General features: G+C 36.7%; 1 protein-coding gene across 4 annotated transcripts in view; it reads left to right on the forward strand.

The window, feature by feature from the left end:
• The window catches only part of LOC149080449 (sn-1-specific diacylglycerol lipase ABHD11-like), a 151,528-nt gene that overhangs the window by 118,226 nt on the left and 19,415 nt on the right, over positions 1 to 13,887 (forward strand). For 3 of the 4 annotated variants that reach the window (XM_089239561.1, XM_089239563.1, XM_089239560.1), the window contains 3 exons: positions 7,292 to 7,465; positions 9,092 to 9,265; positions 10,974 to 11,155. In XM_089239561.1, the coding sequence (XP_089095687.1) occupies positions 7,292 to 7,465; positions 9,092 to 9,265; positions 10,974 to 11,155 (530 nt within the window). The remainder of the gene's footprint in view (positions 1 to 7,291; positions 7,466 to 9,091; positions 9,266 to 10,973; positions 11,156 to 13,887) is intronic. The other variant, XM_089239564.1, reaches the window with a different exon arrangement.

A 13,887-nucleotide genomic window follows, 5' to 3' on the forward strand; every position in this document is an offset into this window, starting at 1 on the left:
GTGATAAATTAACTAATAAAATCCGATTTTATATAGTTTTACTTTATAAATTAAAATATTTAACAGATGGAAATTTTTTTAAAGGACATTTTTTATGCACGGATTTATTCAATTATAACCTATGGATTATGTGCCTGGGGTGGGGCTTACTTAACCAATATTACGAAATTAAATAACATATACAACAAAGCAAGAACACTAATAATACAAACATGTAACACTTACGATAACAATATCAATTGCCATACATTGGACATTAGACAGCTATACATTTACAGACTTATAAATTTTGTGTTCAAAAACAATAACTGGTTAAAGCGGAAAACAAACAGAACTTCGGCAAGAATCAGACATGAATTTGAAGTCCCAAAAACAAATAAACTCCTTTTTCAAAAATGTTTCTCGTTTACTGCTCCAAAAATAATGAATTCATTTCAGTCGACAGCTCATAATCGTAACAATAAATATGATGCTTTCATGTATGCAAAAAGCGTACAAAATTACGAAAATATATTTTAAGATTGTTTTCATAAAATGCAATATAAATAATGACATTAATGGGAAATATTGGAATAATTTAATCACAGCTGAAATAAACATTTTTTACGATGTCATGGTACAAAAAAAAAGGGGGGTATATGTATGTATATATTTATATATATGTATCTCTATGAGCATGTACGTAGTCATGTGTGCATGTATGTATATACACTCATGTCCATAAATTGAGGATAATGCCAGATCCGGCAAATAAAGGTTCAGAAACAAAACAAACCTTACTTATTCATAAAGTCCATTTATTAAACAAAAGATAAAGAACAAAAACGATGGTGTATGTATGATACCAGTCATAAAAACTACGATTTTTGCTCCCTGGAGCAATTGTAAAAAATATCTCCTTTACAAAAACTTACTATTACATGGTTGGTATGATGGTTAATACATTGTATGTCTCCCATGCGATGAAATACAGATGAAATCACTCCACTCAGCAAGCAATGCTCTCTGAAGTTCCGGTACACATGTACGAGGTGGTTGACGGGCTGCAACTCGTCGGCCACACATGCTCTATCGGATTCAAGTCAGGTGAGAATGCTGGCCATTCCATACGGGTTATATCCTCAGATTGAAGGCATTCGTTTACGATGTGAGGACGGGCGTTGTCATCCATAAACACAAATTCTGCGCCCATGGCACCCCTAAACAAACGTACATGTTGTTCCAGAATGATGTCCCGATAAATTTGGGCTTTCATGGTTCCGGTTTGAACATGCAGATCTGTTCTGGAACCCAGTATAATTCCACCCCAAACGAGCAATGCTGCACCACCGTAACGGTGTCGTTCAATGATGTTGTCTTGGTGGTAACGGGTACCTGGCGTTCTCCATATGAAAGTCCGACGTGAATCAGACTGCAAGCTAAACCTGGACTCGTCGGAAAACATCACACAAGCCCACTGTGACGATGTCCACATTGCATGTTCTCTACTCCAGGCTAATCGCTACCGACAGTGATTTGCCGTGAGCGGAACACATCTGACAGGCCTGCGAGCATAAAGACCAATATCTCCCAAACGTCTGTACACGGTTTGCCTTGAAACTGTGGTACCCGTGGCTGCAGATAACTGACGAGACAGGTCGGATGCTGTGCTCCGTCTGCTTCTTTTGGCAGTTACTGCCGAATACAGGTCTTCATTCGGCGTTGTAACTCGGGGGAGACCTGTACTGTAACGTCTACTGACATTTCCGTTATCTTGGAATCGTTGCCAAAGCCTAGAGATGACACTTTGGGCAATTCCAAGTTCCATCTGAGTACGCCCACATTCCAGGCGGCCGATAATTTTACCACGTAAAAAATCATCCACATGCGTCCTCTGTGTCATAACTATTCACTTATGGCACTGAGCGCCTTACAGAACTCTTGTGAACAATTTTACTTCTTTGCCACCATTCCTTATACAAATACAAATACAACGCCACAACAGGCAAATTGCCCAACGAGGTGGCTGACTTAAGAACATCATGGATCCCCGAGCCATTTTTGGAGGCCTTACCTACTACTACTACTACACCACACATGCACCCCGCCCACACCCCCCCCCCCGCGGAACCTCCAACGAATCGGTACATGCGGGAATGTGCGTGTACTTGTAGTGAAACTTGACGTGAAGTTTTGTTGTTTCTCTGTAATGCTTGTTATGTGTAGTGCTGCCATCTGCCACTAGTTTTTCTAACTATGAGTGAAGTGTTATGATTGAATGATTTATCGTTGTAGGACTGTTGCTCTCTGTGGCGAGACTTTTTAACGGGGAGATCGGCTCGCATTTGCGCCTTGAAGTTGGGAACCACAGAAAACCAACTTCAGCCGACCACCACTGTGGGGTTCGAACCCGGATCCTCGCATCACGAGTCCGTCACTATAACCACTCGACCACCACAGCGGCCCCCTCTTACACTCTCGTCATTGTGACGTACTATCGGCATCATCTGGTGGCTTTCTGAAATTTGCATAGCATTTTGCAAATATGACTGGTGACAATAAATCACCGGGTAAATTAAAATGTGTGCTAAATTAATGCCAGTAGCTTGGGTAATAAGAAAGATTTTTTAGAAACTATGATGGTTGTGGAGGGCCTGGATCTTATAGCCATTACTGAATCTTGGGCAAAGGATGGGGATGAATCTTTCTTACACATCTCAGGATACGATGCTTTTTTGAGAAATAGATCGGATAGGAAAGGGGGTGGAGTGTTGATATACGTGAAATCATGTTTGAAGGCTAGAGAGTGTAACGTGCAGAGAAGTGATATTGAAACTATATGGGTTGAGCTTGAGAACAAAAGACGTCATAAACTTATTGTTGGGGTTTGTTACAATCCACCGAATAGGGATCAAAACTACATCGCCAAATTGCATGATGGAATTTCCTACATGTGTAAGCGTAAGAGGGTTCTCATACTAGGGGATTTCAATTACCCAGGTATTCAATGGGAGAACCTTTCATCTAGGGATCAGTATGAAAGAGAGTTTCTTAAGTTGGTGCTCGAAAATTTTTTGTATCAGAAGCCACTACGGGTACTGCTATCTTGGATTTAGTTCTCACTAGTTCTGAGGATCTTGTTGAACATGTTTCGGCAGGGAAAGAGTATTCTTCCAGTGATCATCGTATCGTCAGATTTCACTGTAACTTTTCCTCAGGTAAGGTTGATAACAAAAGACTGGTTCCTTGTTTTCGAAGAACTAACTTTGATGTTCTGAGAGGAAGGTTAGCGGACGTTTTCAAAGACCGGTTGGAATCAGTAGGGGTGGTAAGTCAATGGGAGGAATTTAGTACGAAACTGTCCTCTGTTTTGCACGACGCCATACCCTTTGTTCGAAAAAGGCGTGTTTGTACATCGCAACCTCTATGGTTCACGGATAGCGTGCGTAACCTCTATCTTGAAAAGAAAAGAGCATTCAGGGAGTATAAAAGTAAACGAGGTAACCAATCATTGTTTACTGATAAAAGATGAGTGTTAAAGAAAGCGATAAGGGATAGTAAAAAGGAAGTTGAATCTAGGTTGGCAGATAACATTGGCTCTCATCCGAAATCATTTTTTCGATACGTCAATAATGGATGTAAGGGGACAGTTGGTCCCCTCTCGATAGGAGGGTCTAGGTTAGAGAGCAATGTTGACATGTGTGGTGCTTTCAATGACTTTTTCGCGTCGGTTTTCAACAGAGATAATGATATTCAATATACGGGTGTTGCATGGGGAAATAAAATCCTCAACGATATTCAAGTGGAAGATGTGGAGGTCCTAAATCTTCTAAGAAATGTATGTGCGAGCAAAGCACCCCAGTCGCACAGATATACAGGAGTAGTGTTGCTGAGGGTATTGTCCCAAGGGATTGGAAACTTGCAAATGTTGTTCCGATATTTAAGAAGGGTAGTAGAGAAGCTGTGTCCAATTATCGTCCAATGAGTTTGACGAGCTCCCTCTCGAAAATTTTGGAAATTATTATCAAAAGGCAGTTTGTGAAGTGTATAGACGAGAATAATGTATTGTCGGATAATGCATGGGTTCAGGAAGGGGAAGTCATGTGTAACTAACCTCCTTTGCTTCTATGATCACGTGACTAAGGCTTTGGGTAAGAACAAAAATGTAGATGTTGTTTACCTTGATTTTCAGAAGGCATTCGATCGGGTCCAACATGGTAAACTCTTGAAGTGTTTACACGAGATTGGAATTGGGGGCAACTTGCTGAATTGGATAGAATCGTGGTTAAGAGATAGGTCGCAACGAGTTATGGTGAACGAAGAATTCTCTGGTTGGATAGGCGTCACAAGTGGAGTTCCTCAAGGAAGTGTCCTTGGCCCCCATACTTTTTTCACTTTTTATCGATAAACTCGATCAGGGTATCTATCGATGGGATAACTAGCAAATTCGCAGATGATGTGAAGCTAATGGGGGTACTCGGGAATCATAGCGATACGGAGTTGGTTCAGACCAACTTGCTCCAACAGGATTGCAGCATGGGCAAATGAATGGAGCATGACGTTTAGCGTTGATAAGTGCATGGTCGCTCATTTTGGTTCGAGCAACCCACGGTTCTCTTACGAGTTGAATGGTGTCACTATCCCGGATGCAGCTAGGGTCACCGTTTTGGGAATTCTCATTGACGAGCGGCTTAGGTTTTCTGAACATTGTTCAGCGGTGGTCAAAAAACCGAATAGAATGCTTGGTCTCATTTTCAAAAAGGTCTCTTCGCGTTCTCCTCATTCTTCCGCTTTTTCGAGGTTTAGTTCGTCCATACCTACAGAGGGATATAGACTTGGTTGAAGGGGTGCAGAGAAGAGCTACACGTGTCCTTATTGGAACACGGGGCTTGAGTTATGAAGAGAGACTTCATTTTTTGAATATGTTTACATTGGATGAACGCAGATGTCGAGGAGATATGATCGAAGTGTTCAAAATTTTCAATGCGATGGATAGAATGGACCATGAACTTTTAGTACACCGCCAATCGACTGCTTTTACAAGGGGACACCTTGGTAAGGGACAATGCAAGATTATGGTGTCGCAGGGGGAATTTTTCTCTAATAGGGTTGTCAATAAATGGAATAGCTTACCCCCGGAGGTAATAAATTGTAACACAATTGACACGTTTTAAAAGAAGTATGATAAACATGTTGGGGTAAATCGAGAAGCTATTCGTACTTAGAATAAGACAACCATAAGTATTCTTTATGGGCATTGTATAATATTTTGTCATGTGTATATATTGTTTATAATGTTTCTAATTGCATTTTTAATTGGGTTGCTTTATTTTTGAAATATATGACATCCATATTTCTTATGGGCATCATTTTCGCAGCCACCTCGCTGGGCATTTTGCCTGTTGTGGTGTTGTATTTGTATTCTTGCAGATGTGTGTGATAATTCTACAGGTGAAATTTTTACTTTAGATTTCGATTTCCGTGTGATTCTGAATTATCCTGAATTTATGGATATGAGTGTATATGAAGGTATTGTGAAACGGAAAAGAAAATTCATTCCATAGACTCATTATTTATACAAGAAATATCGTAATTCAACAATTTCAGATCTCATAATTCAAATTTTTAGAGTGCATAAATTTTTGAAATATAAATATATTATTACATAACATTTATTAACGTACGGTACTTAGAAAAAATGGCGGCAAAATATAATAATTTAATCCATAGGGGTGCCTGGAAGGACGTTATGTGCCTTGGGGCCCAATATGACTATTTATTGTGTTCATGTGTTGTTCTTTCTATGTGGTTTTGTTCTGTCTTTTATATGTATTTTGTGTTTGATTTTGCAAATAAAAAAAAAATTGACACTATTTAATATGTAATGTAAATATTATAACATGTAAATATTTGAGTTTACTGCAACTTCTTAAATGGGCACTATCTCAAACTTTTTTCAATTTATCGATGTATCGTATAAAATAATACGAGTCTTAGGCCTTATCGAATACAAGTATTACAGAGGATTCCAAATTACCTAAGATTGAATCGTGGCGGTTGTTCATAAATTATTATTAAAGAAAACTCTCACAAAATAGAAAATGTGTGAACTTATCAGAAATGAGTTGCTACATTTGATATTCACTTTGTTTTCGTCAGAAAGTGTAAAATGAAGAGGAGCTTTTTTTTCCGTTTTGTTGGTAATCATGCATTTATAACCGAATGTAGTTTTGTAATACTGTATACAATTCATAAAAATGTGGGTTCTGCCAAGCTCCACATTTGGTCTTTTTTTAGGAAAACGTCACATGAGGAGAGCTGTCCATAGGACCAAATCGCGTAAACCCACCTACCATTCTGTACCAAGATTTCTTTATATTCCAATTAGTGATTGCAAACTGATGTTTTTCTGGATTGACTAGCTTCATCCCATTTCGGTTCCCAAACAAGTTTAAAAAAATCGTATTGTAATCGAATTCATCCATTCGTTTATGTCCACTTAACACCGTTTTTATCCCCCAGATGGTCAACCATAGCCCAAAGACTCTCACTAAAGCCCCGACCGGCTCCAATAAAAGCGTTTTTTCTGCAGAAGATTCTTTCTCATATGGCAGGCGTCATTAAAATTAGAGGATATTTTTTCCTCTCATATTGAGAAAACCTGCGATGTAGAATGTTCTGTTTTTACTTTCAGAGAGCCGAAATTGAGCTATTGAAATTTTCTTTGTGGTCAGCTGGGAAGTGCGCTGAATAACACTGTAAATAGGAAGGCTAGACAATCATATATTTTGTTACTTCAACGCCAGTCTGTGTGGAAAAAACACAAAAAAATAAATAAACAATATGGTTTAATAATTGTATATTATTTACGATAGAAATGGCGCATGGCACTTCCACACGTTTAGGAAACGTGAATTTAAAAAAAAAAAATTTCTCTCCCCTCCTTTTATACTCCAAAATTTGCCGCCCCTCCGAATTTTCCACCCTGGGCTATAGCCCGCTTACCCCCCCCCCCCCTGTAAATATACTACTGGTTGTGACTATTTTTACTTAACACACTAAATACGAAGCGATACCCACCGCGACATCAACACGGATTGGTTAAAAACATTAAACCGCTATTGATTTCAGGTTTTTAACCAATCTGTGTCAATCTCACGTTCATGTCTCTTGTCTCTTTTCGGTGTGCACCGTGCTTAAGTTCAAAAAGTTGCTATGGGTAAAAAAATTAATGTTGGAGAAACATTACATTAGGTAAAATCTGATACATTTTGAATCCTGAGTTGAATAGTATTATTTCGATATTTTGAAGGTATATACTCTTGATGCAAGAAACCATGGGGAGAGTTCTCATTGTGAAAACTTTGACTACTATGTGATGGCAGATGATGTTAGATTTTTTGCTAAAAGTAAAGGATTTCAAAATTTCACTCTCCTGGGGCATAGCATGGGAGGCCGCACTGCAATGCTTCTAGCATTAAACAAGGTATAGCTTTTTCTTCATCTTTTTTTCTAATGATCTGTTTCTAATGAAAAATCTTCATTTTTGCCCATATTTAGAGAAACTATTTGCTTTAAATGGACGATCAATATATTGTTTCCAGGCCATCATGGTTTCTTCTTTTCGCTATTTTGTTCACGTGGATAGCGTCTTTCAGATTACGTTATCTGATTGAAGCAACTATAGTTGGCACCAGGGTTGGGCATTTGCCGCCAAAAACTGGTAAAAACCAGGGTTAAAGTGGAAAAATGATTTTATGAATAAAAACATTATCCTAAATGTGTATTATATGTAACTGAGACTTGAAATCGTTACAGCAATCAACTTTATACTGTTGTATTGTGAAGTAATCTGGTGGAGAGAGTGTGTGTGTTCGTTTTCTCCAAGGCAGCTGTATAAAAAGGAAATGCACAACAAGGAGGTCGTTCTCAAGGGGGGCGGGGACCCCCATATTGTCCCAAGAAGCAAAAATTCTTTGATGGTAAGCCAAAGAAAGGTATACAATTACCGTCAGTTTCCCCGACAAATAAAAAAAATACAGAAATTTAAAAATTTTTGTATTTTCTCATATTTTTGCTTTTTGACTTCCAAAGCTTGTTTTCGCAAAAATGTCGGGGAACTGATGGTAATTCTATGCTTTTCTTTGGCTTACCATCATTAGAAACATTTTTGCTTCTTGGGACAATGTGGGGGGGGGGTTCCCCCCTTGAGAACGATCTCCTCATTGTTCCACTTATTTTGGGGTATGGAAACGAATTGTTGCACTTAGTGTTTCCGATTCCGGCAATCGGTGGCCATCGAACCAATCGGGATGGAAAAATGCTCCGTTCATGTGCATAGCATGTCGTCGCTTTGCGCGAACCGGCTGTGAGAAGCCGAAAATTCCCCGGAAAGAATTTTGGTTTGGTAGCCAATGAGCCTCAACTACATTAGGTACAATGAACACAATGGTTACCTCAGATGTTATCCGAAGTGGAGTCACCACCTCTCGGCCCCGTTAAAATATTAAGATAAGACACCATTATAAGGTGTCAAAAGAGAGGAAAAGAGCGGATAAAATGGAACTGGTGTTACCACTTGAGGATTAAGGCACTATTTTGCTGAAAGCATGAAACGGGAAAAGACGAATCGAGACATCCCTGTATTATTAGGCTGAATAAATCTGTGCTCAAACGGCAGAATATCACATGTCACTTTTTTAAAACTTCACGATTTCCAATTTGTAAATAATATTTTGCCAACATGTGATACTGTGGCTTTTTGATTTACCTCCGTTGTTTCCTTATAAACTGAAAAAGAAAGACAAAATTTTGTCACCTTCTAAAATTCTAACGAAATAGACTCCGGAATGCGAACAACCCATTTTTTTGGGAATAGTGTCTTACAACATTTTGCCATCTGAGCACAGAAGTTATAATTTACTATAATTAATTATTCATTAGAATAACTAAATTATGTTGTGCTAAGATTATTCTATCAATTATAATTTATTTGTATATAAATGAAACTTTCTCTTATTTCATGTTTAATCACCCATGTCTTCAAAGAAAAATGAATTTGCATTTAATAATATCTACATTGTTTTTAGTTTGATTATAAACATTTTGTTAGCCTCAGGTTGTAGACAAGCTTGTTGTTGTTGACATATCTCCTATTTCTATGCCATCGTCAACCATTGTCCACTACCTCAAAGTTATGAAAGAACTGTTGAACCACTTGCCTCCGAATAACACTCTCACTATGACGAGGAAATACGCAGACCTATATATGGCACAGTTTATAGCAGTTAGTACCTTCAATTTATTCAAAAACATATGCTCATTATTTTTGAGATGTTGCTGAATGTATTGCTGAGATTGAAATAGAACGTAAAATATTATTTTTTTATGTTTTATATTAGTATGTGTTGCAATTCTTTTCATGAGAGACGTTATACAGTACCGTATGCAACCTAAGGCCACCTTCATTTTTGTTCAACAAAAACTCATAATAACGATGGAACCCTGTCTATACGATATTCAAAAGGCCAGGTCAAAACATTGTGTATAGATGTGCATTCTACACTCTCATAGTCCTTTTAGAAAATATTACAATAATTCAGTGGTTTAATTGCATTTTGAATTTCGTTACATAAAAAGCATAAATTTAGAAAAAAAAATAACTGAAAAATTGAGTTCTTTTATTATTATATCTTAAATTACGTGAAAAAAACTATGATAGACCCAAGGTTGTTTGGTTTAAACCTTGGTTTTCCCCAAAAATCACAAAAAAGTGGAATAAATATAATTTTTTCCCCTTGAAAAATATCATATTGATATATTATTAGTCAAAATTTTTCATTCTTACCACATTTTGTGTTCTTAGGGTACATTTTGATGGTATATCTCTAAATGGTACAACATGGTATAAGTGGTTTTTTTCAAAGAATCTGATAAATATCAGATTCTTATCAGATATATATATATATATAAAATGAGCACAAATATTTTAAATCAGATTAAATAATTTTTTTTAAACAAAAACATACAAAAAATACATAATGACATACCAATATTAGCGCCTAAGGCAGCTTGAATATACAGTGTGCTAAAAAAGCAACAAAGATGAAATTTGAAAGCAAATAGCTTAGTGCAAAAACGAAATACGAAAGTAATTTAAAATATTCAGTCGAAAGAATGTGGGAAAATGATTTGAAGAAACAAAGACATCTCTGGGTTCTTCATCAGGAGGAAACACCACAGAGAATGGCTGAATAGAAAAACGTTTCTGAAAGCACTTAGGCCTGAGCCTTAAACAAACATGCTTGTTTCCCTACGTTTTTGCCAATGCATCACATAAGTCCATCAAACAAAACCAACAGCGAAAATCCAATCCCTCCGTACAAACACACTTTTAACATAAATAAACTGTGAACAATAAACAAGAGATGCAGGAAAATATAATTGAAAATACATGTAAAATAAGTTCACCCCTTTCAAACAGCAAATAATTATTCTTTTGAGTTGATGAAAAAAATCATGGAGGAAAGAATCCCCGATGATCATTATTTGCTTCTTCTTCACACACTTCTAAAATTTGCTGAGACAAGTCAAACGACGTTTCACGTAATGTGATAGCAGGCTGAGATCTGTAGCTGTACTAATTTTTGCTGTATGGAAAGGTAATTTTGATATTTTGTTTGTGAATCTATTGTGTCATTCGGTAACGTTTTGTCAAGGTCAAACTCACTACTAGATATATTGAATCTTCGTGTTTGCTGCGAGACATTAAACACTTTCTTCGTATGTGCTGTCCAAGAAGTTATTTGAATTCAAAGCCTAACCTCCCCCCTTATTTTCGTGACGCTCAACTTTTCAAACTAACATCCCGTTTATAAGACTTCTTCATGTCAAAAACGTTTAGTTCTAAAAATGTTTGATATTTCATTAATTTATTAATGAATATCGCATGAATCATGAAGTTATATTTTGTGATAAAATGTTTTAATTTTCAGGAGCCGCGTATAAGACAATTTTTGCTGACCAATTTGACATGGATCAATAACAAATTTTGTTGGAAAGCCAACATACAGACAATTGAAAAGTCCTTCTATGCGGTACAACATTTTCCTTCTGTATCAACAAAATTTAAAAAAGATGCTCTTTTCATTTATGGAGAAAATTCTATGTATATAAAGTAAGTTTTGCGTGTGCTTTATCATTTTTTCTACTTAAATTTTGTTATTGTCAGGGGTGCACAACCTTTTCAGTCTGCGGTATTTCTCCCGCTCGCGAGCCAGAAACTTGTATATAAAGTGTGACTATATGAATCACCCGTGTTTTACGGAATATTCCCGTAATTTTGACCGTCCCAATGTTTTATGAAATTTCCCACTTTCAGAGGTGGAAAATGAAAATTTGATTTTTGTAGCAGCAAAAATGTTTTTTTCGGAGAAGCATTTATCAGTTTTATAGCACTTTAAAATTTTGGCAGTAAATAAAATACAGTTTTATATACATATATACAGTAGCGTACACAGGATTACTTTTTACTGTAAAAAACAGTGTAGCCTCAGCTCAAAAGAAGGGGGTGGCCCTTCCCCCAAAAGGTGTAAAATACATAGAGATTTCCTCTAGAAGAAATGATTTTTTTTTAATTTTTAAATCGTAAAAAAATTTTGAGAGACTTCTTTTGATATTTATATTTTTACATTCTCTACTATATCAACAAATGAAAGGCTTTTAACATAAAGACATTTTAACATATGGTATTTCAGATTTCAAATTTAATTTGAAAATGAGTGTTTCTAGATGTAGCTTGTAGACTTAATTAAAAAAAATCACTGCAAGAGAGACTTGAAACACTCATTAGAAAAGTAATTATTTTTCTTGTTTATGTCGCTGATGCAAGTCCAAGTTGTGCTTTTGTTCTCTTCGGTTTCAAGCATTTTTGAACATTTGATCTTGCTTCTTTTACCAGAATGTGCCCATTTCATATTTAAAATGATAAGTGTTTCGTTTTGAGTTTGTTCTTGATCATTACCTCAGTTTGATTCAACATACTTTGAGATAACTTCTTTTGCTGGGTCATTCTTAGAATATTTATTAGAAATTCTAAGAAATTTAATAGAATGATTAAAAACTATGGACTTAAATTCCTTTAAACTATAGTAATTTAAACATAGAAATAAAAACTATAGAAAATTGTGATTAAACTATTAGAAATTTAATAGAATGATTCTATTTTTACAAATTCAATTTGAGTACATCTGTTTTCACTCCCTATTTTTCACTTATTTCGCGACCCTTTTTTCTTATTTGTTACTTTTCATGATCGTAGACACCCTGAATTCACCAACGGCTTTTGCGTCGCAACTCCTGATGGTGAAGACAGATTCTTCATTGTTGTTTTTCCAGTGTGATAATACGTTCTTTCGCAAACTTTTCCGTTCTGTTAAAGGATATACGAATGTTACGTCAAATACAGTCAGGGAAAATCGACGCAATTTAAAAAATAATTAATGTAAGAAACGCATAAACCAAAGGAATCAACTTTTTTTTCGTGAAAAAATAGCTGGAAAAAGCAATTGAAAAAAGTTTTTTTTCGTTCTTCTGCGGATGAGCGGCAATTCGCATAGTTTGACGCCATTTTATACGTGTCGGAAGCCTGAGCGCCGAATCCTGTGAAGGGGTCCCTCAAGCTAATTCTATTTGTGGCCCCAAGAAATAAAACCACGGGGAGAATAAATGCTGTTATCGAAAAGTCAGCTTCTATTGTGATGCCACTTATTATTTTCTATTATTATTATTTTCATTCTTACAAGATGATTCGATCAAGATTAAATAGTCATTGTATAACAAATATATTCATTGCACATGATTGTCAAACATCTACGCGTTTTTTTTTTGGTGAATTATATTTTGGCTTGCAGTACCCATCATTTTCCGCGATTGGCGATTTTTCAGCAACTTTAGCGATAGTTGGCATCTACTTGCCTTTGACAATTTTTTTACTGTAATTAGCAGCTTTTTTTGGCTGTAAATTGAAACGTTACTTGTATTTTTATCTGTGCTTCTGTACAAATCGGAAGCACTTCTTTGTTCTTGAGTACGATCTGCAGTTAGTGTCTATTAAGGGTTAATTTGTGAGATAAGTGTAGTATTTCTTTTTTAATTTTTATTTGCATATTTTCCGATCGGTTCATATTTATTTTCTCTCTCGCTTTCATTTAATTTCATTTGTGGTTATGCCAGGTTTTTCCCGTCATTTCTTTGTGTGCATAGGCGTAAACTTCTATAGGGCCCATGGGCCCGAGCCCCCCCCAACATTTTTGAAGACGCGGCTCAGCCCTCCCAAAAATTTGTATGAATATGGCTTATTCATTTTGCAATGATGAAAATTTTTTTTTTAACCAAAAGTTGTCCTAATTATGAATTAGTTAATGGAAACAATCTGCTCAAAATTTTAGTTCTTTTAAAAAATCTGGATGGTCTTCGGCTTTCTTGTTCCATGACAATACGTTTATCTCATTTCTTCCCTGCCGTTCAATCCCCAATTGCACCCTCCATCGGTTCCAATCCTTACTGCCAGAAGGCACGGCTGAGAGGAAGATTCTTTGAGGTGTTGAGGAGGCTCTTTCTTCTTTGCCTGTGGCAAAAACTGAGTGTCTCTTCTTTTGTTCACTGCGACCGGAGGACGGCCATGGCGCCGACAAGAAAATAAGCCCAAAGATACATGGTGGGGGGAGGTTGAAAATTGGGAAGCAATGATATTGAAACCGAAATAAATTACACTCTATAAAGAATAGGTGCCAGAACCTAGAGGCTGAGGCCATTTGAGCCCCCCCCCCCCGCAATAAATTTTGTAAGGGGACCGAGCCTCCCCAGTAATTACTGAAAAAAACCATTGTGCAATGCATTCTCCCTCAA

The sequence above is a fragment of the Pholcus phalangioides genome, unplaced genomic scaffold (assembly GCF_987345545.1).
Source record: "Pholcus phalangioides strain wild (caught in Gottingen) unplaced genomic scaffold, Ppha-v1.0 ptg000011l_1, whole genome shotgun sequence".
NCBI classification, from domain to species: domain Eukaryota; kingdom Metazoa; phylum Arthropoda; class Arachnida; order Araneae; family Pholcidae; genus Pholcus; species Pholcus phalangioides.